The sequence below is a fragment of the Macrotis lagotis genome, chromosome 4, assembly GCF_037893015.1.
Source record: "Macrotis lagotis isolate mMagLag1 chromosome 4, bilby.v1.9.chrom.fasta, whole genome shotgun sequence".
In the NCBI taxonomy this organism is placed as follows: Eukaryota; Metazoa; Chordata; class Mammalia; order Peramelemorphia; family Peramelidae; genus Macrotis; species Macrotis lagotis.
The window spans coordinates 53,533,834-53,561,323 of record NC_133661.1 but is presented as its reverse complement, the minus strand read 5'-3'; the positions used below and the strand labels follow the sequence as shown (position 1 = coordinate 53,561,323).

At 37.0% G+C, this 27,490-nt stretch overlaps 1 protein-coding gene across 1 annotated transcript in view; it reads right to left on the bottom strand.

The window, feature by feature from the left end:
- Positions 1 to 27,490, bottom strand: part of MCU (mitochondrial calcium uniporter) — a 165,909-nt gene that overhangs the window by 21,943 nt on the left and 116,476 nt on the right. Inside the window, exons 2-3 of the mRNA XM_074232802.1 lie at positions 13,709 to 13,778; positions 7,572 to 7,742 (exon numbers count right to left, since the gene is read on the bottom strand). Coding sequence (XP_074088903.1) covers positions 7,572 to 7,742; positions 13,709 to 13,778 — 241 coding nt within the window. The remainder of the gene's footprint in view (positions 1 to 7,571; positions 7,743 to 13,708; positions 13,779 to 27,490) is intronic.

Sequence of the window (27,490 nt, the reverse complement as noted above, 5' to 3'; positions counted from 1 at the left end):
TGTGTGTGTATATATATATATACACACACATATACATATAAAACCTATATCATTGCTCGCAATCATGGGAAGGGGGAGGAAAGGGGGAGTACTAGAAAAATGTGAACTTCAAAATCTTGCAAAAAATGAATGCTGAAAACTATCTTTACATGTAGTTAGAAAATATGTTACTTTTGCAGCTGTCCTGCTTGTCTGTCTGAACACCCTTTTCTCCTTTGTCTTTAAAAAAGGCTTCAAGGATCCTTTTTCCTCTCTTTTTTTCCCCCTCTTGGAAACAGTAGCACCAGCCTCTTTCCCCATCTCCCACATTACAAAGAAAAACCATGGTACTTGTCCCAAATAAGCAAGGTCAAGAGAAACAAATCAACACATTTGCCATGGATGTTTCATTTGGAACCTCGAGTCCATCACCTTTCGGTCCAGAGGTGGGTATGCTTCATCATCTGTCCTTCATAGTCAATGATTGGTCATTACAAAGACCAGACATCTGAAGAATTTAAACATTGCCTCTACAGTGTCATTGTTAATGTATAGATTTTCATATGGCTCTGTTCATTTCACTCTGCATTTTTCCACGTTTCACCAAAATCATCCCTTTCTCTTTGTCATTTCTGACAGACAATAACATTCATTTTATATACCTTATTTTTTCAGCCATTCCCCAATTGATGGGCAACCTTCCCTTTTTTTTTTTTTTTTGGGTTTCCTATTCTTTGCTGGGATATGTGATATTATTATGTCAAAAGGTATGACAAAGTTTAGTGACTTTGGCAACATAATTCTCATATGCTTTCCAGACTAAGTGGACTAATTCACTGATTTACCAGTGTATCTGTTTTCTGAGGGTCCCTCCAACAATTATACATTTCTTTATTTAGCGATATTTTTGATAATCTATTAGGTGTATAGTAGAATAACAGTTATTTTAATTTACATTTTTGTTATTAGTGATTTGGAGCATTTTTACCTAGCTACTGATAGCTTGAATTTATTTCTTAGATAACTTTATATTCTTTGATCATTTATCTATCTATCAATTTATTTATTTTTAGATTCTGCAAGGCAATGGGGTTAAGTAGCTTGCCCAAGGCCACACAGCTAGGTAATTATTAAGTGTTTGAGGCCAGATTTGAACTCAGGTACTCCTGACTTCAGGGCTGGTGCTCTATCCACTGCGCCACCTAGCCACCCCCTGATCATTTATTTATTAGGGAATGACTGTCATTCTTATGTATTTAAATCAATTCCTTATGTAGCTTGGAAACAAGACTTTTATTAGAGGAGCATGTTGCAAATATTTTTTCCAATTAGTTATTTTGCTTCTAATGTTAGCTAAATTGGTTTTGTTTGTTAAAATATATTTCCCTATGATTAATCAAAATGGTCCCTTTCATTTTTTATGATCCTTCCTATTCTTTGTTTGGTCAGAGTTTTCCTGCCATCCATAACTGAGAAAGGTATTTTCTTCCATGCTCCTTGACTATAAATGACTTTTTATATTTATATTTAAGCTATATATCAAGTAAAGTGTAATATGGTATAATTTTGATCTAACCTAATTTCTGTCAGATTATTTTTTAAGCATGTATGTGTGTATATATGGATATATAAGTACATATATGTATTTGCCAATTACTACACTCATTTGATTTTGCATGTTATATACCTAATCTGCTTTTAGTGGTCAATTTCAATATTTTTTGTTAGTATAAAATAATTTTGATAATTTCTGCTTTGTAGTATTGTTTGAGATAAAGTGTCATTAAGTTTCCTTCTGTCATATGTTGGTGGTGTTTTTTAAACATTTCACTTGGGGATATCAACCATTTGTTGTTTTAGATGAATTTTATTGCAATTTTGTCCAACTCTCTAAAGTTATTCTTTGGTAGTTTGTTTAGTATGGCACAGTCCATTGAGGTAATACAGTCATTTGTTTTATGGTGGCACATCTCAACCATAAGCAATAAATATCTCTCCACCTAGTTAATGCTACTTTTATTTTTATTAGGTATTTTGTATATATATTCAGGGAGCTTCCTATATGCTTTTGACAGGTCAACTCTTAAATGTAAAATATATTCTATAGTTATTTTGAATAGAATTTGACTTTTTATTTCTTTGTTGGTAACATTTAGAAAGACATGATTTGTGTAACTTTATTTTATAACCTGTTTCTTTGCTAAAGTTATTGTTTCAATTAATCTAAGGTACTCCATATAGATCATCATATATGCAAATCCAAAAATTTTTGCTCTTCTTTGACTGTTCTTATTCCCTCAATTCATTTTACTTTTTTAGCTCAAATTTTTAACATTATGTCAGATACCAATGGTGGTTAATGTATATCCCTACTTCAGCCATAATTGTAATGGATAAGAATCTATTTTATCACTATTACATATAATACTGGCTCCTAGTTTTAGTTACTGTGGGTAGATGAGAAAGCTCCATTTTTCTGCAGGTCCTCTATCTCTAGTTGTATTGCAATGCTACCAATTCCCTTCCCTTTCAACCTTCCTTACTGACAGAACAGCAAGGACACCTAGCTTGAAAAGAAGCCTTTCCTGTTATTAAAACAGCAACTGTCCTGCCCAATCCATATCCAGTTCACCTCCTACCTAAACTGAACCTATAAGATTTGTCCTTTTGCTCCTGTAAGTGGATCTCCCTTGCTGGGGAACTCAACAAACCCTCTTTGGTTCCTAAATTTATAGTTCTGGGTTGTGGTTTTAGTACTGTTTCTGTTTTTTTGCTACATTGATAATTTTAAATATAATACACTATATATCAAATTATGTAATGATCCTTTTATTCTTCTGATTTTAATGGCTTTGTTTTAAACAGATATGAATCCTTAATCTTGTTAAATGTTTCCCTCTTCTGGATTTATTGATATAATTATGTGATTTATATTGTTTTTTTAATTACTAGAGCTATTATGTTTTAGCTTTCCTTAGATATTGAACCAGTCCTGCATTCCTGGTATAAATCCAATCTGGTTATACTGCATGATCTTCTTTTAATATGTTGCTGTAGCTAATAATTATGCTATACTTTTGTGCCATACTTTTCTTTCTCCATTTTGACTTTCCCTGGTTTAGACCATATTTGTATTACAGAAGGAATTTAATAAAGTCCTTTATTTCCCTGGCTTGGCAAACATCAAAGGCGATATTGGAATCATTCTTTGAATGTCTGATAGAAATAATTTGTAAATCCATCTGGTACTGGGGATTTTTTTCTGGGTTATGATTATTTAAATATTCTAATTCTTGTTCTATTAAAGTAGTTGTTTTATATTTTTTGTAGATATTCATCCAGTTAAACTGTCAGTTTTGTTGGCATACAACAATTCAAAATAGTTATGTGAGGCATTTTTTCTTGGTAGAGGGAATTTTTTTAAAAAGTCTAACTTAAAAAAATTGAAAACTATTTACTTTCCCTCCTTATTCCTCTTCAACTGGGGTAAAAAGAAAAAAAACTTTATAACATATGCATATCCAAATAAAACAAATTCCTGCAGTGTCCATGTCCTCATCATTCTTCATCCTGAATAAATCATCCTTCTGATAAGAGGTAGGAAGCATGCTTCATCACTGGTTTTTGGATGATGGTTGGTCATTGCGCTGAACAGATATCTTATATCTTTCAAAGTTGTTTTTCTTAATTATGTTTGTTTTCAGTGAATAAATTACTTAGTTCTTCTTATTTCACTCTATATCTTACAATTCTTTCCAAGTTTCTGTGAAATTATTCCTTTCATTTCTTTTATCACAATATGATTCCATTATATATATATATATATATATATATATATATTTGTTTAGTCATTCCTCAATTGATGGGCACCCCCCCTTCAATTTCTAGTTTTTATGCTACTAGCATATGGGTTCTTTACCTCTTTCTTTTGATGCTCTCTCTTAATTCCTTTCCTCCCTGTCTGACAGTTCTTCTCAGCACTTTTACTGGTTCTTTATCCATGTCAAACCCATTAACTGTGGAGTGTCTAGCTTTTGGGATTTTTGTTTTTCGCTTTCTATACTATCTACTTGGTGATCTTATCATCTCCCATAGGTTAAAGTATTATCTCCATGCAGATGATTCTCCCATCTCCTTAAATCTCTCTCCTGACTTTGCCTCACATCACCAACTACCTATTCAATATTCTGAACCAGAACTCAAATTCAGCATGTTCAAAAGAGAACTCATTCCATTTCCCCCAAATCCTAAACTCTTCTGAATGTCCTTCCTTCAAGCTTACAAACCAGATGCCATGTCTCACTTTCTCAATCCACATATATGGATCTGTTCCCAAATCTTATAATTTCTGTCTTTACAGCATCTCTTCCCATTCTGGTGAAATGAATTACCTCACTTCTGGACTTTAAATAAATGTGTCTATGCCTTTCTTTCCTCATCAATAATCACTAGAGATATATCTCATTTTCCTAAAATAATAATTCAGAGCTTAATATCTTAGATTTTGATTAGATTTATCTAGATCTAAGAGAATTACATTGTCTATTATAATTTCACTATTCCTTTTTTGCAAATTGTTTACCTTTTCTTTTAAGTGTTTAAATACTATGTCATCCAGCACATCTAGTTTACTGCCTATAATGTCTATAAAAATAATGAGATTTTCCTGTTTATCTGTTTAAGTCTATTTCTTTGGTTGCCTTGTCTGAGATCATGATTGCTACCATTGCTTTGTAGAATTTACTTAAGCATGGGCTAACTTTTTTCATTGCAGATCCCAGTCATGGATAAGAAGTCTTGGCAAAGTATATGGATCCCTTTTCACAATAATATTTCTTAGTAATTGAAGGAAATGCAAGGTTTCAATTAAAGATTAGTGAATATAAAGATTTAAATTTTTCTTCCTCCATGTGAACTGCAGGCAAAAAACTCCTTAACTAAAAATAATCAATTTTACTCTAGTTCTTTTTTAATAGTGTCATTCCTGTTGTTGCAAGTGTGTTTTGTGTAAACAATGGGTTCTCCTACCATTCTGAGTTACTTGACCCTATCCATGTTCATAGATATGACTATTAATCGAGGATTTTCTTTTATCCTAATGATTATATTTTTCCTTTGGTAGTCTTTTTATAAAGAAGAGGTGGTGAGACAGGACTGTGCTCTGTACCAGTTAGCTATATTTGATATGTTTTGTTTCCATTTTATTATTCCTATTTTCTTTTCCTCGTCTAGTCTCTAATCACAATTTCTTACCATTTTTTTCTTTCCTTTTATTCCCTCCTTCATGTGATTTTTCTGACCAGATTCCCTCTGAAAATGTTTTTTCTTTATTACTAATATCTCTCTGAATCTACATTCCTTCTTAATCCCAACCTCCCTTTCCTTGTTCTCATGTTTCCCTGCTGAAGTTAGTGTAGTTATTTGCCAAAATCTATATATGCTGATTCCATTCTTTGTCCAGATCAGATGAAAATAAGGTTCCTTTTTAACCTGTCCCTCCTTTTCTTCCTTGATGGATTTCTTTTTTCTTCCCTTTAGAACAAACCTGTTCTAAATGTCATATTTATTCCCCTAGAACCCCTGAATATATTAGGATTCTGAAAGGATACTTATTCTCTCTTGTTAGCCTATAAACATTTTGACACAAATCCCTTCCACTTGCTGAAATGTTTCTCTTGACTCCTATGTTTATATTTAAAAATATTTATTTGGTTTTTGTATTCTTTATCAGAAATATTTGGAAGTCCTTTCATTAAAGTTCTGTGTTTTCTTTTTATCATAAGATTATATTCAGCTTTGCTGAGTAAATTATTCTTTGTTATAAGTTTTAAAATCTTTTTTTTTTGTCTTCTGGAATACTGTTTTCTTCTCCTTTATAGTGGTAGTTTCCAGGTCTTGTATAATAATGACTATGACTCTTTGATACCTGAATTATTTTTTGGATTGCTTAGATTATTTTTAATTTGACTTGGAAATTCTGACTATGGCTATGATTCTTCTGGGAGTAATTATTTTGTGTTTCTTTCAGGAGGTGGCTACTGAATTTCATTTTCCTTTTTAATAAGTCTGGTTTTTAATCTATTTTTTTCTTGAAATTTGATATTTAGGCTTCTTTTTTAATAGTGAAGGTTTTCAACTAGTCTGAAGATTCTTAGATAATTTCTTACTGACCTGTTTTCCATGTCAGTTGTTTTTGATAAGTAGATATTTTACATTTTCTGATATTATTTCAGCTTTTTCATTTTGTTCTAGTGTTTCTTTAATTTCATAGAATCATTGATCTGTCTGGTCCAATCTGATTTTCAAGGAGTTTGTTATCTGAGAAAGGTTTTGCACAATCTGCATTAAGCTATTAGTGCTCCTTCTGGTTCCTTACTCCTTATAAAGCTCTCATTTAATTTAAAGGATCATTTCAAAATTTCTTCATTTGTGCCAGAAGTTCCAATATAGCTTGTGTCAAATCTTGTCATTTTCCTTGACACATTGCTTATCGATGGTGTGGAGATCCTTTCCTCTTTGAGGTTTGTAGAAGTTTGTATCTTGCTCCTTGTTCTATGACCTTACTATCGGTGTTTTCTTATGTTAACCTAATTTTTCAGTCTGTCTTCTTGTCTTTTCAAGAGGCCAAGCTCTATGACCTTCTGGAAAGAATGGAAAACCTCTGTTGGTCCAGATCTATATTTTTCAAGGACTTCAAGGTCTATCCAGTGACTAGAACCAGACCAATCCAGGGAATGATCTGATGACTGCCCTCTCTAGCCCTGGTTTGAGGCCAGTGACAGAACTGCAGGCCACAAGAGACCTTGGCCAACTCTTGATCTGGCCTCTTCTACCAGGACCACTTTCCTGATGCCCACAGGTTGTCTCTTTGCATAGATATGGGCACTTACTTTGCTTCTCCTTGAATTTCTTGCTGATATCTTGATCCATTCCCTTTTATTTTTCATCCTTACTGGAGTAGCTGTGAAGAAGTGAGGATAGTTCTGCTGCTACTTGCTCCAACATCATGAATATAGTTTTCAAGCTAGTATGTTATTTCCCTACTTTTTTCCCTTTAGTGCAAAGACCTTAGATCTAAAAAATAATTCTTAAGAGTTTATTCTCCCAAAATGGAAGGTCCAATAATTATTACTGGAATAATTAATTCTGCATCTAAATATTACATTAAAAGATTTCAAGCAATTAAACAGTGACTGTCTATCCTTGGAAAAGTATGGTCTTTTACCAGCTATAAGCATGTGTGAACTGGTGATAAAATAAACCAGTCATCTTTCTTCTTTTTTTTTAAGGTTTTTGCAGGGTAAATAGGGTTAAGTGGCTTGCCCAAGACCACACAGCTAGGTAATTATTAAGTGTCTGAGGCCAGATTTGAACTCCTGATTCCAGGCTCAGTGCTCTATCCACTGCACAACCTAGCTGCCCCTAGACCAGTAATCTTCTGAGACATCCCTGTGAGTTCTGAAGGCATCAGAGATTGATCTCTTTCCGTAAGTGTTAATGGTATTGAATAAGCAAAGTTGAAATAAAAATGGCAACTTCAATTAGCTTATTTATTCAAGTGAGAGTTCACAGTTATCGAAGTGGGACGATACCTGGTGAATAGATGGCTACTCGGTCAATACCCCTATCTTCCTCCTGCAGCTGTCGTAGAAATACACCAACGGAATCTGAAATGGGTTTAAGTGTGAACTGGCAGCGCTCACGCCGGGATGGCAGCCTCACTGATATCACAGGTAAGCCATTTTGGTAAACCACTGTCACATCTGATAGAAAAAAAATATATAAATAAACAATAAAGAGGCATGAAAGACCACTCTAAATCATGATTGATTAAAACTTATCTCTCCCTCATATTACAAAATAGCTATTATCATCACATAGGCACAGGTATTATTTTAATGAATACTTCCTTTTATCTTAAACTGCAGATTATTCTAAAGACAAGACAATGTAAGGCCAAACTGACACAACGTATACAAAGAATAAGAGTATCTCTCAGGAAATCCTTGTATCTATAAGTGGTATTCTTGTTCTCATTCAGACCCCTGGATTTAATTAAGCAGAATATTAGAGGTGCTGGATCAGATGCCTGTATTTACTTTCATAATAAGGGAGACATGGTACGATTATACTTTTGTTGCTGAGAATCCCCAGGGATGCCACTCTTCCAAGCCAGACTGCCAATTGAGAATTTAGTCATTCAACAATTATTTACTGAATGTCTTTATAGGAAGGACTCCCATATTCACTTATGAGTTCCTATCCTCCATCACCAATTTCTTCTTGGGCATTTCCAACTGAATATCCTGTATGCATTTCAAATTCAACACATCCAAAATGAATCTTCTCCTAAAAGTCATTCTTTACTTAACTCTTTTTGTAGAAGGTACTACCATTCTGCAGTCACCCAAGTTCAGACTCTGCACAATTTCTGATACCTCACTCCCCAAACCTAGCCTTGTCAATTCTACCTCCAGAATACCTCTCACACCTGCCTTCTCTCTCTTCACATAACCACCACCCCACTTCAGACCCTCATCTTCTCTCACCTGGTGACTTCACAGTATCCTAACTGGTTTTTCTGCCTTGAGTCTATCCTCTCTCCAACCTATATTCCACAGAGCTGCCAATGTGATATTCCTGAAGGTCTCACCATGTCCCCTGCTGATGAAGATCCAATAACTTCTTATTGCCTTTAGAATGGATACAGACATCTATGTTTGATTTCAAGTTCTCCCCAATCTCCTTTTCCAGACTGATTACACATTACTCACTTCTCATAGTCTATGGTCTGGCCAAACAAGTCTTCTACATATGACCATTTATCATCAATTCTTCAATAGAATACTGTACTATTGAGTCAAATTTTCAGGCTTCCTTATTCTCCCCAAATTTTATTCTAATGTAATCTCTTTCCTAATGTGCAACCAATCATACAAAAAATTCCTTGGGTTTATCAATTACTGAAATAGTTTCTAGTTGAAGCTAAATCAAAATATGGATATAAAAGCATATAGGATGACAAGAGAGCCAGATAACAGAGTACACCCACACCCACACCCACACCCACACCCACACACACACACACACAATACAGATTTTAAGTGAGAGTCATATTAGCTAGCTGTTTGGTTGGGTTTCTTTTCCTTTATCATTTGGTTTTAACATTTCAAAGATATGAGATTTCATCAATGAAAATACTCTCTCTACAGATGTGGATTGTATCATAAATATCACAATAAACTGTAATTTCATGAGTTGCTGTAGCTGAAAAAAATCAATCAGTCTATAGCCAACTTAGTGATGAGCCCATCCTGCATTATCTTGGCTGGTCCTTGGACAAATACAATTTTTTAAAAACAAAAATCTGTCACCTATGGAAATGTTTTTTATAGTGAGACATAAAAACTCATAGACACTCAAGAAGACAAAATAATCCCAAGTTTAGGAATGAATGGCAACAAACAGCTCTAGTTTAAAGTACTCTCATAGTCCAAAACCAAGCTTATCATTTGCTTCTCCATAAGTTCTTTCTCCTTATTTCTCTTAATGGCTCCCTCATTCTCTTATTCACCATACTAAAAAACCATGGTTTCTATCTAGATAATTTTTCAGACAGATATCCTCCCTCTTCCCATTTCCAGTGGCAATATCCTAGTTCAGGATGTCAACCTACCTCAACTGGCATACCCATTTAAATGTCTCTTAAATTATTTTAACATTCAAGTTCCTCCCCTTACAACTCCAACAATGTTGCTTGGGTCATTTTTGTAAAGCATGACTTCTACTCTACCTGAAAACCTTCAATGCTTCTCCATTAATCTGGTTTGAATCCAAATCCATCAGTATCGTTTCTTGGTCCTCCAGTAGTATTCCAATAGAAATAAAATGGCTTTTATTTCTGCCTTGTAAGACTAAGGATTGAAAGCTGAAAGAAACATTATTTCCAGAAATCAGGTGACTTATCCAAGGTCACAAAGGCAGTCAGAAGCAGAGTCAGTACCTAAACTCAGACTGTCTAACCTTTAATTATTTCAAACCATTGTATGGTCAGTATTTTTTCTTCCCTCTCATTCCTGAAACCTGGCAATATTTACATATTGGATACTTCAGAACCAACAATGGCATTAAAATATTTTTTAAATTGTTTTACATTTCTATGAAGATAAAAAACTTTTCCCCCAAGTGGACTATATCCAATAGTCTTCTTATATATTAAGTAAAAGCTTCATACTATTGGAGGACCTTAAATATGGGTAAATAATAGGGATAGATATAAACAGTTCCCTAAATAACTATATGGGCAATCAAATATTGCACAAAGAAGCAGTGTCCTCTCCTTTAAGTTTAAAAAGTCTTACTATGAAGAGATGATGATGAAACATCTATCCCCTTTATGGTAAAATTATAGATGACTAATATTCAGATGATGTCAGATGTTACAATCTCATGTTTAATTATCTTTCTTTGGTTAAAAAAAGCAGGGTGGTTAATTTAAAAAAAAACAATGGAAACTAACAATGGGAACACAAAAGATACCAATAAAACTTAACCAGTTCAGATCTAGGTCACCCACTTCTAGCCTCTTTCCCTCTCTGACTATCACCCCATGACAAGGGATTTCATCAGTGAACAATCTAATTACTTGTCTTCCTCAATGGACCTCTTTACCAGTCACTGATATTCTACATGGATTCATTCATCCATTCATTATTTATTCAACATTCATTCATTCATTCATCCATTAGCCTACTTGTCCTCCCTCAAACTCCCCCACTCTTGGTGATCCTCAGCCCCTGACTTTCTCAAGTACAATTGCATTCCCCATCCCCAACTGCCCACTTCCTCATCTTATTCCCCTCTGCAAATGGCCCAGTCCAGCTCTACCACACCTTCCACTGTCCTCACTAGTATGCTTACCCAATATATTAACAATTTTTTTCTTTTTAATTATTTTCCTTTCTCCTTTTATCTTCTGAGATAAAAGATTCTGAGACCCATACTGAGACCAGCTCTGTCCTGATGACCCTACACCATTAGATCTCCTTTCTATCACTTTTCACTCATAACTTCCTCTCCTCCTCAGGTTCACACTATTCAAATTGTTCACCCCATCTAGTTGTTGGTGGACATCATCCATTGACCCTGGGACATTCTCCTTCCTTCCTCAATGCATTCAGGCACCTGGAGCTCAGCCTTTCCCTCCACCTGAAACTCCAGCCCTTAAATTAGGAGGCTTCAACCACAAAGTGATACTTCCTTAAACACTCAAACTTTTAGTGCTTCACTCTTCCACCTCACTGCAGGGACACACACATATTCATACTTTTGATCGTGCTGCCATCCACCAAGGCACCGCTTCCATGTTCATCAGCTCTGAAATTCTCTATTTTGATCATAATCAGTTCCCCTCTTTGCTCTGCCTTACAATTGCAAAGCCTGTTCTTTCTCTTCCCTGTGACTTTTAACCTCTCATCCCAGATCATGTCTTCTCAGATCCCATCACTGAGCATGCCAACTAAGCCTCAGCCTTGAATTCTTCTCTCCACCTGCCTCCTTCGCTCCTACACAAGTGCTAACTGGGTCTGCTACAAATGGATGTGACATCATCTCACTCGGGCCCTCTCTGCTCCTAGGTCACCTTTTTAGACCTCCCTAACTCCCTCTCACCTCTCTTTAAAGCACCCCGGGTCCTTCTCTCAGCTGAGAATTTGCCTCATATTTCACTATTAAAAAAATGGAGGTTGTTGGCAGAGTTCTCTCCTCCCATCCTCCTCATCTCACATCACTGGGATGCTTTTTACCACTACCTTTTCCTTTACCTCTATAGCACATGAAGAGGTGGTTCTTCTTTCCAAAGCTAACCCATCTATATGTACAAGTGATCCCATATTATCTTTATATGTCTGTATCTTCCTATCCTCAATGACCTTCATTTTATTCATCTGACCCTGATAGTTATTATCTCTTCCTCTCCTTCATTTTGTGGCTAAACTCCTTTAAAAAAACCATCTACAGGGGCAGCTAGGTGGCGCAGTGGATAGAGCACCAGTCCCTGAGTCAGGAGTACCTGAGGTCAAATCTGACTTCAGACACTTAATAATTATCTGGCTGTGTGACCTTGGCCAAGTCACTTAACCCCATTGCCTTAAATAAATTTTAAAAAACCAAAAAAACCTCATCTACAGTTGCTGCTTCTACTTCCTTTCCTCTCATTCTTCTTACATCTCTGCTCATCATTTAATTGAAATCGCCCTCTCCAAAGTTACTAATTTCTTAATTGCCATTTATTTCAATCCTTATCATTTGCAACCTCTGAGAGCAGCAATCAGGCTCTTCTCAATCAGTTTCTCTAACAATACTCCCTCTTGGTTCTTCTTCCACCTATCTGACCACTCCTCATTTTCTTGTGTTGGATCTTCATCCAGGTCATTTCAGTTAACCACCAGTGTCTCACAGGGCTTTGTCTTGGGTCTTCTCTTTTCCCTTTATGCTATTTCACTTGGTGATCACATCAGCTCCTAGAAATGGAATCATCATCTCAGGCCTAACCTCTCTCCTAACCTCCATTCTTGCCTCTTCTATTGCCTAACAAATATCTTGAAATGGATGTCCCACAGAAATAAATACCAGTGGGTTTTCCAGAGGACCGTGACTTTCAGATTTGTTGACTGAAGTTCTGCTGGCTGTCATCTCTCCCACTACACATAGGAGCTGATGCCTAAAAAAAGTAAAGCTACAGTTCTGATCTTCATTTGTGCATTCTCAGAATGCACAAAGAGTGTTTACTTTTTTTAAAAAAAATGGAAGATAGTACATTTTGGTCTGCATTTAAATTCCACAGTTCCCTCTCTGGATATGGATAGTGTTTTCCATCACAAGTCTTTTAGAACTGTCTTTGATTATTGTACTGCTGAAGTGAACAGGTCCATTACAGTTGATCACCACCCAATGTTGCTATTGGTGTGTAAAATATTCCTCTGGTTCTGATCACTTCAATATGTTCATCGTTAAACCAACCAATTGCATTGTAAACATGTGCTATTGACCCAAAGGTGTACCTCAGGACAAATTCATCCCAACTCTTAGAACTGAACTCAGCCCATAGAACTTCTATGCATAGAACTCAACCCATCATTTCCTAAGGAAATCTACTTCAGCCTTCAGGAGGGTTTCACATATGTTCTCCCACCTCTGTAGACAATGAACCTTACAGGCTTAATAAATAATACTGATTAATCCTCCAAATATCTGCTCATTCTCTCCCCTCCCCCCCAAAAAACACTAGATGGAGAAAAATGTCACAAAGAAGTAGCAGAAGCAAGAGAAAGTGATGGCAACCATGAAATCCCTATGCCAACAAGGAACAGGAACTAGGGATTCTTGTGATCTACAAGTAACTACCTCCTCCATCCCCTCCAAAACAAAAGAAAACTTGGGACAGAATCAACAAGGGCTGTTTGCTATCCCATCATGAATATTTCATTAGTGTGCCACTTTCTTTTTTGATTTGTCTTCTGTCTTTACTTTAGTCTTTCAATTTTTGGTGATGAGTGTGCTGGGTTCTGTGACCCCCTCCCCACCAAAATCAATATGGAACCTTTCTCTCTTCATCCTAACCATCACCAGTTGCTGAGGCCTCCTAGCAAATCTATGAAGTGGACAATGCAGACTGCACAAGAGGAGAGAAAAGTCAAGAAGGACCCTGAATGGCCTTGCCAGGACTTACCATCAGAGGGCACCACCGTACTGCAGTAGACAACTCTCAAGTGCTGCCAGGAAGAGAGCCTCTGGTGCACCTGGGAAAGCCAAGGACAAGAGACACGTTAGTAGGACGCCCAGCATCCGGGTGATTGCCCAAATTCTGATGCTCTCCTGCCTGAGCAAGGCGGGTTTCCTCCTCCTTCCCCCTCCCCCGTGAGCTCTTAGACCCAAAGGGAGCAGCATATGGGGGTGCCAGACTTAGCATTAGGATAATTCTGAGTTCAAATTCAGCCTCTGTGTCACCCTGGTCAAGACCCTTAGCCCCCTGTTTGCCCTAGGATCTTCATCTGTAAAATGAGGATCCCAGGGAGGTTGTGAGGATCAAACAAGATCATAGTTGTAAAGTGCTTAGCATAAGAGTGCCTGCCACTACCAACATCATCAGTTACTGCCTGTACCCTCTTTGTCCTGTTCTTGGGGGCAGCTCCAGAGAAAATCCAGAATTTCCCTCTTCTCCTTTCTTGGCTTGAGACAGTCACAGTCAGTCTTGGGCTCCCTCCCACCCGTGGCTGTCTAGGTCTCCAAAAGACATTTTGCACTTAGAAAGAGAAACCTGTTCATTGAGGAGGAAGTTCTCAGGATGAGTAAAGTGAGGCTCAGGATCTTACAATGAGGGAATAGTGGTAAGAATAGAGTGGTTTGTGAATGTCTTTACTGGAGATCCCCTCACCACAACCCTGGGTGAGTGTGTGGAGTGTGGAGTGGGGCTTCCATCTTTATCCCACTTAGAGATGAGGAACTTGAGGCTCAGTGGTTAAGTCACTCTCACTGGATCAGACCTTTGCCTCAGCTATCTCCCCACCCTTGGGGAAAGTCCAGCACTTTACCTACTGTCCCATATTGCTATTGGACTGCATTTTTTCTCAACCCTCATAAATTATTTTGTCTTTTGCAAATCTACCACATTTTCCAACCTCTTCATTTTCTTTTACAATTTTCCCTTACTACTTTTTAATTCCTAAATATCACCTATGAATTCAAGGACATCATTTTGATTTCTAATTTTCCCAAAGTAATAAGTACCGATTGACTACTTTTCTTCTGAAATATGCTGATAAACAGGGGAGCCTTTATCATTTCCACAAGCAGTGGAAGAAGGACCAAGTGCAAATAATCTCTGTATAGACATCTAATGCCTACTTTATATTTTTGGCTTTTATAGTTGTGCTGTCAAATTATCTTCCTCTCCATCTTCTGAATTTTACTGGACTTTTTTCTTCATAACAAAAGAAGAAACCTATTCTTTCTTCTCTAAGTGTTCATCTTGACAAGAGAGAATTGAAAAATTCTGTAACTAAAAGCAGTTTGATACTACCTCAAAGTCATTATTTAGAAAAATTATATTTTACTCTCTTTTGATGGTGGGGGGAAAGGACCCAGATTTTTGATTCCATCTGTGTTGAGAACTCAATATGAAAACTCCATGCATAATGCAGATGAGTTCATCTGTAATATCTTTTTAAGAGAGTTGCCTGGGCCATTGAGAAGCTATGACTTGCTCATGGTGAAGCGCTAGAATGTCAGAGGAAAGACAAACTCAGGTCTCCCTGATTCTAGCCTTGGACTCACTATGTATTTCAATTGCATGATGTCTAATTCAGAGAAACAGAGTGAAAATAATAGTTAAGATGGAGTAGAGAAATGGGATTTGGCAGTTTTGAAAGACAGTTCCATGGTGCACCTGTTATCAAAAGCCTATATGATCTACTACTTTGTTAAATCTACAATTTTTTCCTTTCCTAATTTCAACGTTTTTAAATACACTTTTTAGGTTAGCAAGACTGAAGAGAATTTTTTTTAACTCAACAGAATCTCAAAAATGTTCCAGATCCACTCACATAAAGAAACCAAAAGGACAGGCAAATATGTTCACATTTAATTGGATTTTTAATAAAATCATCCTCCTGTTTGTGTGTGTGTGTGTGTGTGTGTGTGTGTGTGTGTGTGTGTGTTTGTGTGGAGAGGGATTTATAAGGAGAAATAAAAAAATGTCTTCAAATGTATTTTACTGAGAGTTTTGGGATATCTGCAGTCTCCTACAACAGTCTTATGTTTCCTCCTTTTGCAAGATAGGGCCCCAGTAATGGTGAGGAAAGGATATATTTTGATAGGCACAGAACTTTTAATTTCCCCAATTCTCCAATTGAATTAGATCCCAGACTGCCATCCTGGACTTAAGTACATGGTTTCCTTGTTAAAAAAAAAATGGGTAAACCACAGCAAAAGAACTCAGGGAATTCATCAAATGTATAGCAGCTCAAGAAAACTGGTCTCCTTGATTTTGCAATAATAGACCTTGATTTAGAGATCTTGTTTTCCATCTTTATTCAGGTTTTTAAGTGAACTTCTACCCCTGGTTTTCACACTTGGTTTCTGGTTAGACAAACAGTGGTGAATAGCTTGGGCAGTGGGTGGTTACTATTAATACTTTTCTCAGTGTTTCCTTTGTTCTTGGTTGCCAATAAAACATAGATAATAGAAAAGAAACACCTTCAAAATATAAGAGATCACATTCTGTATTTCAAAAGGGGTCACAAATCAGTTGCTGATACTCTAATACCCTTAGGATGTAGTTTTTCCCCTAGCATTAAAATGCAGTGAATAATCATCATTTTCTCTATAACCCTTAAAGGTGAATGTGATGGGGGAAAGTAGAAAGAGGACTCATATAAATAGCAACTTTGCTATAAATGCTCCCTACTCCTATTGTTTTTAGTTATTCCCCCAACAGTACTGTGACAAGTTTTTGATTATGGGCACGCCTAATGAATAGGCTTTCTCCTCATCTATGGCCACGAGATGGAAGTCATGCAACTTTTAAAGGGCCCTTTTAAGGGTCCACAAGAACAGCTAGTAAAGTTTCAGGGAAGGCTCACTTCTTGCTTTTATTGCTATAAGTGGAAAACTTTAGATTGGGGGGGTTGAAGATACAAAAAAAGAATTTGAATTTTCATTTCAATTAAACATCAACTATACACCATACAGTATAATCAGCTAGACCCGGGCTTTTCATAGCACCCAAAGAAGAAAGATCAGAGGAAAATGAAATTTTGCTCTGCAATCTAACCCATCTTCCTATTGTTGGTTACTTTCTTCTTTTCTGTTAAGTGAAAGTGTGATGATGTTCTTTAAGGAAATTTCCAGTTCTGAATCTTATGATCCCTTTCATGATTACCCATGAAAAAAATGGAGAGAGCAATCTTGCGCTCCTAATCCTCACCATTTAATTGTCAGACACTTTTCTTCATCTTGTTTGACTAGGGCAAGAAGGCTAATGCTCACAGTTTTCAATAACTAAGAGTCCCCTCCCAAAAGTCCTTCTCCAGTTCCTTAGCCTGGGTGGTCTTGTCTTCTTTGGAGGGCAGATCCTCCTCTAAGCTACAAAGTTTTCAAATATGGATCTTCTGGTAGAATGCACAAATTCTCGCAGGACCAATCTGGCTAATTTAGGAAAAGAATTTTTTTTTTGGTCAAAGTGATTCATCAAGACCATTTAAGGTACAGAGGCCTCGATTTATATTGGTTGTGGGATTACCCAGAAAGATGGGATTATGGATCCTGAATGTTTTAGAGTATTATCTGGGAAACTATAATAAAGTGAACTGTGTGTCCAATGTTGAGTATTTATAATATCTATTGGTTTTTCTTTAGGAAAGAAAAAGAAAAGTCTTCTCTGAGGAAAAAAGCCCCACCAAAAACTGACTCTTTACTTTCTCATATTTTCTGCTTACCTATTCCTATAAACAAAGTTGATGGTCTTGACAGGAAATTACATTTCCATGTATTTGAAACAAGTTATTGTACTTATTTTAAATACTGTACTTGTTAAAAAAATTCCATATTTTCTGCATTTCTAAGGAGTTTCCATCTCTGCTATGGAAACAACAGCCTAGAGCAATGTCAAGTGCCAGATGTCTATTAATGGCAGGTAAAAACAGGCAAGAGCCATAAAATGTGATTGACATATTGTAATTAACAGTAAAAATACTTTGAACTTCTATAAAACTTTTCATAATGCCTCACACATTTTATCATTATCTTGGACCAAGGTGAACATTTCAACAAAGCCTCCTTTCTTTCTCCTCCTACATTCTCATGTAATTAATAACTCCCAAAATTAGGTCCATCCCAAAACTGATCTAAGGAACAAGGACAGAAAATTGGTACATTGTTTATAATAGATACAAAACAGCAACGGTAGTTATTGATTTATGACAGTATCCATGCTCCTCTCACTGGGAAATATAAAATTTATGTATAATTATATAAATTGTAATTATATATATATAGGTATGAATCCATGTGTGTGTATACACACACACACACACACACACACACACACACACACACACAACCAGAAAGATAACAGAAATAAACAAAGCAGAAAATTTTCCTACAGGATAAACAATTCATTTTGAACAGTGTTTTATATTTTTCTGATAACCCTGTGTGATTAGGTGAATAATAGGCAAGGCTATAAAGCAGGATCTGAACCCCCATCTCTTGCCTTCCAGTCCAACTCTCTCTCTACTAAGACTCATCTACTCTTTTTTTTAAATCACAGCTGACATTCCTTTCTGTCTGAGAATAAGAAAACATTTAGTACAGATGGGGTAACTGACAGTTTCTTTTCCTAACAAGAAAAAGAGTCGCACTCCCAACCCCTCCTCTCCTCATCCACCATTATATAAACTTGGCCTTTCATTTCCATATGGAACAAAGTCCACATACTCCAGAGAAGTTGTAAAGGAAAGCAGACATCTCCCCTGCCCACTCCCTCCCCTCAAAAAGAAGCCAATCATTTTAATAAATCAGGTAATCTAAATAAGTACAGTCAGTTAAGGGAAGAGGAAAAGGACATGGGTCATTTTAAAACTATGGTATTCAGTAACTTAGCTGGTTTGGTTAATCAGATTAATTTCCTTTAAGCAAATTATTTTAATCATGCTAAACCTTTCAAACCCAAACAAGATTTTTCTATCCTACTGTTACTGACCTAATCTTGTTCTTTATGTCTCATTCTACAGAGAGAATAAGGTCTTCACCCACCTGAGCAACAGGAATAAATCAGAGAATTTCAGAGGCTAGGAGGACAAATCCTCTATCCTACATGGAAACTCAATGTGTTTAGAGACTAACTGTACTGTCAAACAATGAGAGTTGTAGAGATGGAGTAAAGCTGAGGTCTTTGATGTCCAGTTGGTATGTTATTTATAAAGTTATCAGTAAGGTGTGGAAGAATTTATAACAAAATTTCATTATAGTCAATGAATTTTCCAGAATATTCTGTAAGCTTTGAATAGTTTCTCACTGGTAATTTACCAGTTGAAATCTAAAGTTAATCAGACCTTTTCCTAAAATCTGTAAGGAAGATGGGATCATTTAGGAAACACTCGGCCTTAAATTTCAAGCAGACTCTGGAAACTGAAGGCTTTCTTTGGGTTTCTTCCCCCCATGATACATGCCCTGTGATTTTCAACAAAACTGCTTATTATCCTTTTCAGTTTGTGTGTGTGTGTGTGTGTGTGTGTGTGTGTGTGTGTGTGTGTATGTATGTATGTGTCTGCTGTGATCTTCACATCTGGTTTTCTCTCTTGACAGAGCAATGATCATATTGAAGGTGAAAAGGTACAAAAATGAGAGGATATTTAGGAGAGAAAATCATTTTCCACTAGCAAAGGGGTTAAACTGAGATCCAGAACCAAGGTGTGAAGTCCCCACTTCTTTACATGTGTGCCAAATGGGGGGGGGTGCTGCTGCCACAGCTGGTGATGGTTTACATCCCTACATCTCAAAAGGGGAAACTAATAATTAAACAGATTATGCAGAATAACTATTTACAAAAAAGCACTGTTGAGGGGATGAAAAAGATAAATAAAAAGGACAATACTACCTCCTCAAAGACAGATAAATAAAAGGGGTCAACTAGAAAGAAAGGCAGAATTTTACTCGACCTCTCTGCTGGCAAAGTCTGAGGGATGAAGACCCAGTGGTTCCCAACATGTACCATCCAGCTCCTGTGATGCAAACAAACAGGATGACTAAAAAGCATTTGCATCTAGCAGCAGAGTTGGGTGGTTGCTAAGCACTGGGTCCTCAAGTGTGAAGGTGTTACTGAGAAGAGCTTGGGGGGGATTTCAGAGCTCCTCCAGTCCAACTCTGTCCCTGGAAGGATGTGGCACCCGAGGCTCTGGGGGCAGCTCGGCTAGTTGGGAACAGAAAGCAGACCCTCCAGTCTTCATGCAGGGTGTACTTTATCTCCCTGCACTTCCTTGATGCTTCTGAAAGAGCCCATCACAGTTCCCATAATTAAGAAGCAAATTCATCCTTTGAGTATCCCCTGGAAGACAATTTAACTCTCAAAGAGACAATTTGCTATAAGGAAATAGTAAAAGCTAGAAATGATTTTTCTATCAGATAGTTGGCAGAAGGAAACTTCTTACATTATCTAGAATCTTGAAATATCCTCTGGCTGCCATCTATGCCAAAGTGAGTTAAGTGAATAATTTTCACTTATGTGAAATCAAAACTTGACACTTTACCAAACAGGGCAGAGAGAAAAGATAAATTATGCTTAACACAACAGAAATTACTCTCCTTCCTGTAAGAGGAAGGAAAAGTAGGGCCATGATTAGGAACAGGGAACAAATAGTTCTTCTTCTGGCAGATAAGACTAGTGAAGTTACTACTCCTGATTTTTAAAAAAGGAATAGAAGAAAAACAAATATTCTCCCACTCAGGGATGTGAAGGCTCTCTATAAATGCCAGCAACCCATCAGTAGCAGAGGAATAGTGTTCTCACTAGCAACATATAGTTGGACTGGGCAGAACAGGACTATGGGTGAGTTTGTTTTTTAAAATAGTTGGAAAAGGGCATGAGGAATCCTGTGATAGTCAAATATTTATTAAGTTCCTCCAATGCATCAGACACTGTTAAGCCCTGGAGATACAAATAAGAAAGAGCTCCTGCCCTCAAGGAGCTTACTATCGAAATGGGAAAGTTGATCAATCACAGCAGCAGAGAGTAGGAAATGAAGAGTCATTCTGCTCTACCCTCAACTCAGAGGTGCACATGGTAATGATGAGGCACAAGTACTAAAACTGGTGCAATCTAGTAGGATGTTGAAGTTTCCTGGATGAGAAAATATTATCATAGTGGAGTTCAAAGAGTGATAGATAAGGAAACTGAAGTTCAGAGTGGTTCAGGGATTTGAACATGGTTATATGGCTCCTAAGCTACATCAATGTTAGACTCAAATCCTTCAAAGATAAGACTAAGCCAAGTCAATTCTATCTTGCGGCCCATATATTATGTTGATGAAAGCTATCTACTTCAAGGAAGGTTATTTCTCTCAGCCATATAGGCTATGGAGCTGTCAGATATAGACTAACATACAAGTACCTTGGGTCTTTAAGATTCAAATAAAAGAAACATTTATTTTCCCCCTTCACTACAGAATGAGTCACATTTCCTTGGATTGATGATGCTGCTCCACTATTATTTTTCAAATCTCTTTATTGGTGTTTAGGAGAGATGTTTGTATCACATTCATAAGTGTAGCAGGTACACTGTTCCAGATATACAACACAACAAACTTTTAATTAAAAGCCTACTGTATGGGGGCAGCTAGGTGATGCAGTAGAAGGAGCACTGGCCCTGGAGTCAGGAGTACCTGAGTTTAAATCCGGCCTCAGACACTTAATAATTACCTAGCTGTGTGGCCTTGGACAAGTCACTTAACCCCATTGCCTTGCAAAAAAAAAACTTTTTAAAAAAGCCTACTGTATGGAGATCACTGTAGTATGCACCAGGGGGAAAAAGAAAATTTAAATAATTCAGTCTTCAAAGAACTTAATGTCTAGTAGGGAAAGGAGAAACAAACAAAATATTTAAATATACTAAATATAAATGCATAGAGTTTATAAAATAAATTTATCTATGAAATCTAAAGAAGAGGCCATTGTTTCATTGGATGAAATAGGGGAAGAGATAGGAAGATATATAAGGGATTGGTTCCCACCAGTGGTAGTACCAGAAATAGGCTTCTTTATAAGTGGTAGAGAGTAGATAGGTCAATCCTTCTATCTGGGAGTTAGAAAAACCTGGGTTCAAGTCTGGCTTCTGACAGGACTGACTATATGGCCCCTCAGTAAAGTTGCTCAACAAATCAATGCTCCAGAGGACTCTTAGTTACAAACAAAGCCATGATGAATATGATGGCTGACATCTAGGAAGCCTGTAAGATCTTCCAAGAAGATCTCCCAAGTTCACCTTCTTTGTTTTCACCCAACAACTGAGAGGTGATCAACCCCAGTCTGGTTATACCTAGATGAAGGCACTGAGGCTCAGAAGGGAGCCAGGTCTTGCTCAGGATCTAAATTCTGGGTCTCATAATACTTGATGGGCACCACCACACCACTAGCCAACAACCTTGTGACCATGATGGCTTAATTACCACTTTATTATTAAATAGCTCACATTTACAAAGTGCTAAAAGCACTTTATATATCATTTGATCCTACTAAGTCAAGAAGCATCTTATTAGGTGCCTACTATGTGGAAGGCCTGGTGCTAATCAATGGCAATGCAAGTAAAGTAAAAAAAAATCTTATTTGTCAAGGGCTCACCATCCAAACCAAGAGGAAGACAACATGTAAACAACTCTGTATAAATAAAAGCTGTAAAGAATAAAGAGATAACTGCAGAAGAAAGGCACTAATGTCAAGGGAAAGGCTTCCTGCATAAGATCAGATTTCCTTGTAGAAGCCAGAAAAGTCAGAATGAGAAAGATGGTAGAAATGACACAAGTTGGCAACTGATCAAGTATGAAAGGGAGGGGAAAGCATTGGAAATCAAGGATGACCCCTTTGGTTGTCAGTCTAAGCGACTGGGATGTCACTTTATTTTTAATGTAGCATATTATTAATGTAACAGGGAAGGGTCATTTGATGCCTACAGCATTGGGAAGCTAGGAGGAGAAGATAATGGGAGAAAGGGGAAAAGTAATAGGCTCAGTTTTATACATGTTGAGTTTAAGATGTCTACAAGCCATCTAGCTTGAGATGTCCAACAGGAATTTGGAGTTGTGAGACTAAAGGTCAGGAGGGCTGGAATCATCTGCACAGAGATGATAATTTTATCTTGGGAGCTTAAGAGATGGTCAAGAATGATAATGATAATGCAGAGAGAGGAAAGTGAACCTGGATATCAATGATTAGCACATGTGACCTTGATAAACAGAAGAGACTACAGAGTAAAGTGTATAGAGGAGAAGAAAAGGGTCAAAGACTTGGATAGAGTGGGATACTGACTTTATCAGAGAGATGAAAATAGGTCTTAAAGAAGTTAAGAGACTTGCCTAGGAACACATAGCTGCAAGTTTCTAAATCAGAATTTGAACTCAGATCTTGAATCCAAGCCCAGCACTCTTACATCATGAGATGCTCCCTTTCATTAAGCAGCTCATATGATAAAGTCATTATTCATGATAAATACCAGCTCACTTGTATTGAGTCACATATGGAACTGTGGTTATTCTTAAATTATGGCAGTCCATATTTGATGGCCATATACTAGTGAGAATACTAGCTAAACTTACTGGAATTTGGTGACAGAGGATGACTTAGAATCTCCAAAAATGCTGCTATTTCTCAAACATGGACTAGTCTCCTCTTTTTCTCCTTTTCAATTCTGGGTCCAATTTATTCCTCCACATTTAATGCTTATCAACATACATACATATATACATATACACATATACTGATTCATAAAATCTAGGCAATATACATTCTTTACCTACTTTCTTTTTTTCTGCATTTATTATGAAATCTCTTTTTAGGATCCATGGATTTCATTGAGAAATAGTTAGATTCTAAAGGCATGTGCTGAGGTTAGATGTGATCTGTGCAGTCATTAACAACAGGAACCATCTGCAGAATCTCATCATTAAAAGCAAATTCCTTTTCTATAGGAGCCTGTTATAGTACATCTGATAAGACAGTGATGTACACCTTGGAGGAGCATCTGTCCCTCTACTTTAAACCCTGCCTTAATAATCAGAAGATTAATGAACAAAGTTCTCTCTGTGGTTAATTACATCTGTCAAAGGAATAATCTAAACATATGAATATGAGCCCCTTTGTAGGAAAGTCTCTTAAAGCTGCATAAACAAAAAGAAATGAGGTCTTGAAGCATGATGAGGAAAATTATTTGCAAAAATCTGCTTCCTTCTCATTTTAATCCAGGATATCTTTTTTAAATTCATAGGCCATTTTCATAAAAAAAGAGGAAAAATGAGGAATTTCCTTTAAGTCACCAGAAAAGGTTCTAATTAATAAATTACTAAATTACTTATTACAAAAAGAAGAATTTTTATTATTGACAGTTCCTTCTCACATATTTGTAGTATGATTGGTTATCTTCTATGTGAAGAGATTACAGATATGACTTCATAGAACTGGTTGCAGTAGAGGGAGGACAAAAACCAGCATGAGCAACTCAAAAAGAGATGCTCAGATTGAAGCTTCTGCCAGAACCTCCATTTGTTCTGAGGACTGTTCAGGCAGTAGGTCCAGGTCTGCTGAGAGCTGCTGCATCAGGATGAGGGGCAGGGGTAGAGGATGCACCAAAATGACTCTAGAAAGCACTTATATAATATACAAGTTAGAATGGAGATTGTGGAAATTACTTGGCCTCCCATTCCATATTTCTAAGATGCATTGGAAGGGATCATAAACTCTAGAGGGAGAAATTAGTTTAAACCTTTAATTTTATGGAGGATCTGTGAAGGGAGAATAGATGTTGAAGAGCTTGGAGGAAGAATGTGGGGTTCAAATCCTGGCCAGCCACTTCCTCCAGGGGGTGGGGGTGGGGAGAGAGGTCACTACTTTCCTGAGCTTCAGATTTCTTGGCTACAAAATAAAGGGTTTAGACAGGCTCTAAATCTATGATTAGAATAAAATTTTAAAACCCTTGTCCAAAGGATGAATCATATCAATTCTATCTCTGACAAATGGGTCAGGTCATCTAGCCTCCAGATGAAGTTCTTCAGGGTTGAGGAATTCATTCTCTCCTAAGAGATATCCAAACCTTTTTGGATGGCTCTACTTGTCAGGAGCTTTTCCACCTACTGAAATGAAGCCTTCCTCTACTAATTGGTTGTTGTTCTGCCTTCTGGGGCACTGATGGATGTTTCTGCACTCCTGTACTCAAATCAGGCTCAATTTCGCTGACCATCATAAATGGAACAACAGCCCAGTTTCCAACTTTAAAACCTCCTTCTGATACCCTTGGCTCCTGTAAGCCTTTTCAAGTGCTCCTTGATTCAAATCCTACCTAATGTAGAAGTCATCATCATGCATGATGGTTAGATAAGAACTACTCCCCAGACTAAAAACCTTCCCCTTTACCATAAGAACTATTTCACATCTTTAAAGGAATTCAGAAAACATATGCTAAAACAAAATATAAATTTAAATTCTAAAATGTAATCCAAATAAAATAGACATATTATATATTAAACCTTATACATATTATTGACTTAGTATATCAGTTTCTAGAGAGCATTATAATTTCTATTTAATTATTTAATTAGTTTATATGACTATATAATAAGTAGATAATTAGATATAGTGACAGAGGCAAATATTTATTGGACACAAGATAATTTCCCCTTTTTACTAAGTTTCCAGGACATCTACAACCTTAATCAGACTTGACTAGAACTACCTGGTATTGGTTTAATAATCTCTGGTACCTAGGGAAGTTACTTTACTATTGGTTTGTTTTAAAGGGTCTTTTCTTTAAGTTGGTTTTTTTTTGCAAGGCAAATGGGGTTAAGTGGCTTGCCCAAGGCCACACAGCTAGGTAATTATTAAGTGTCTGAGACCAGATTTGAACCCAGGTACTCCTGACTCCAGGGCCGGTGCTTTATCCACTGAGCCACCTAGCTGCCCCTTAAAGGGTCTTTTAAGAAAAACAAATTTAATTTACTAATTTATTAGTACTAATTATTCAGTGCATAAAGCTTGACTAATTTTAAGTGTTTTTGTTGAACCTTTACAAAAGAGCATGTTTTTCTTAGATGCAGAATATGAAAGGTTTTTAGGGAGTGATCCTCTGCTCACCAAAGTGTTAGTTCTAGTCAATCTTATTTCTGTTAGGAAGAACCTCATTTGAAAATTTTTCTCAGCAATTCTGTTGAGTAAATGGATCCTAACTGGGCCATTGTTTAAATGAGAAATCTCAGAAGAACATAAGGGGATGAACATCAATAGTGAGTCTCATACTTTGGTTATATGCATATTATAGAACCCAATTTGGTGTCTTTAAAAAAAACAAATGAAAAGACATCAGCATAGTAGAGAGGGTAGTAAATGAGATTCAAGACCGTGTTCCAGTCCTAGCTATCAACTTCCCAATGTGAACCTTAATTTCTTACACTGTAAAATGAGAAGGCTGGGGTATGTGAGAATAGTTTAAACTGTCATATATAGGTTTTCAAATTAAAGTATTTCACATACACTTGATTGATGCCAACAACAGATACTGTTCCTTCTCAGTCTCTTTTTGCTGGTTCATCATCCATTATTATCCCACCATCAAGTGTGGGTATTCTCCAAGTTTCTCTTTTTCTTCTTCTACTACATTCTTTTTCTTGGTAACATCATCAACCACCATGGGTTATCTAGGATTTCTTTGTCAATGACCAACTGCATAAATGTATCTGAGCTTCAAGACTACATTACACTGGGACATTTTGAATTGAATGATCCAGAGACATCTTAACCTTACTGTCTGAATCCACACTTTCCCCATGGGCCTCCCCACTCCCAAACTTCCCTATTTCTATGGCTGCCCCATTAATAGCTTCAGTCTTACCCTGAAATCCTCTTTCTCCCTCACTTGGCTTCCCAAACTGTTAAGAGACCAACCCATTGTTTCTCTTTACATAATCTCTCCCATTTAGTGCCTTCTTTCCAATACCCTGTGGCTCTCTTGGCTCTGGCACCTCTCATGCAGATGATTGACAATCTCCTCTTTATCTCAGATTTCTCACCACTTCAGTCCATCCCATACAAGGCTGCCAAAGTAATTTTCCTTAATGCAGACTTGCCATGTGTCTCCCCTACTTCATTAACTCCAATGGATTCCCTATTGACCCCAGGATAAGATGCATATACTGCGTCATTTAGTTTTTAAAGGTCTAAATAACCTGACTAAAACTTCTATTTGCAGACTCCCTCTGTACTCTTTATCCAGCTCAACTGGCTGCTCCCCTCCTCATTCTATTATCCAGGGATTCTTCACTCCTTTCTGCTTACTGCTGGGGCTACTCTTGACAGAAGCTCTCTATAGCTCAAACGGTACCAAAATCAATGCTAGGTAATTTGCTCCTGGAGAGTCATCTTCTTTTTGATTGCAGACTATCAAGCTGATTATCTTCTCCTTGCTTATCATCCATCCCAGTGAAACAGTACCATCTAAGGGGTGTTCAAGGGTGTTCTTAAAGTACCCACCCTGCTTCAAGGTCCCTTATTGCAGTTTCCTGACTGGCCCCTCGTTGGGCACTGCGATGAGGACATTCTGGGTTTATCCAAGATGACAGAGTGGTGGGAGGGTTCAGGATCACACCTAGGAGTAAGACTGAAGAAGCCACTCCCACACTCAAATGCATTTCCAAGCCTCAAAGATACACAGATTGTCCAGAGAATGCACTCCACAATGAACCTTGATCTGTAGATCTCA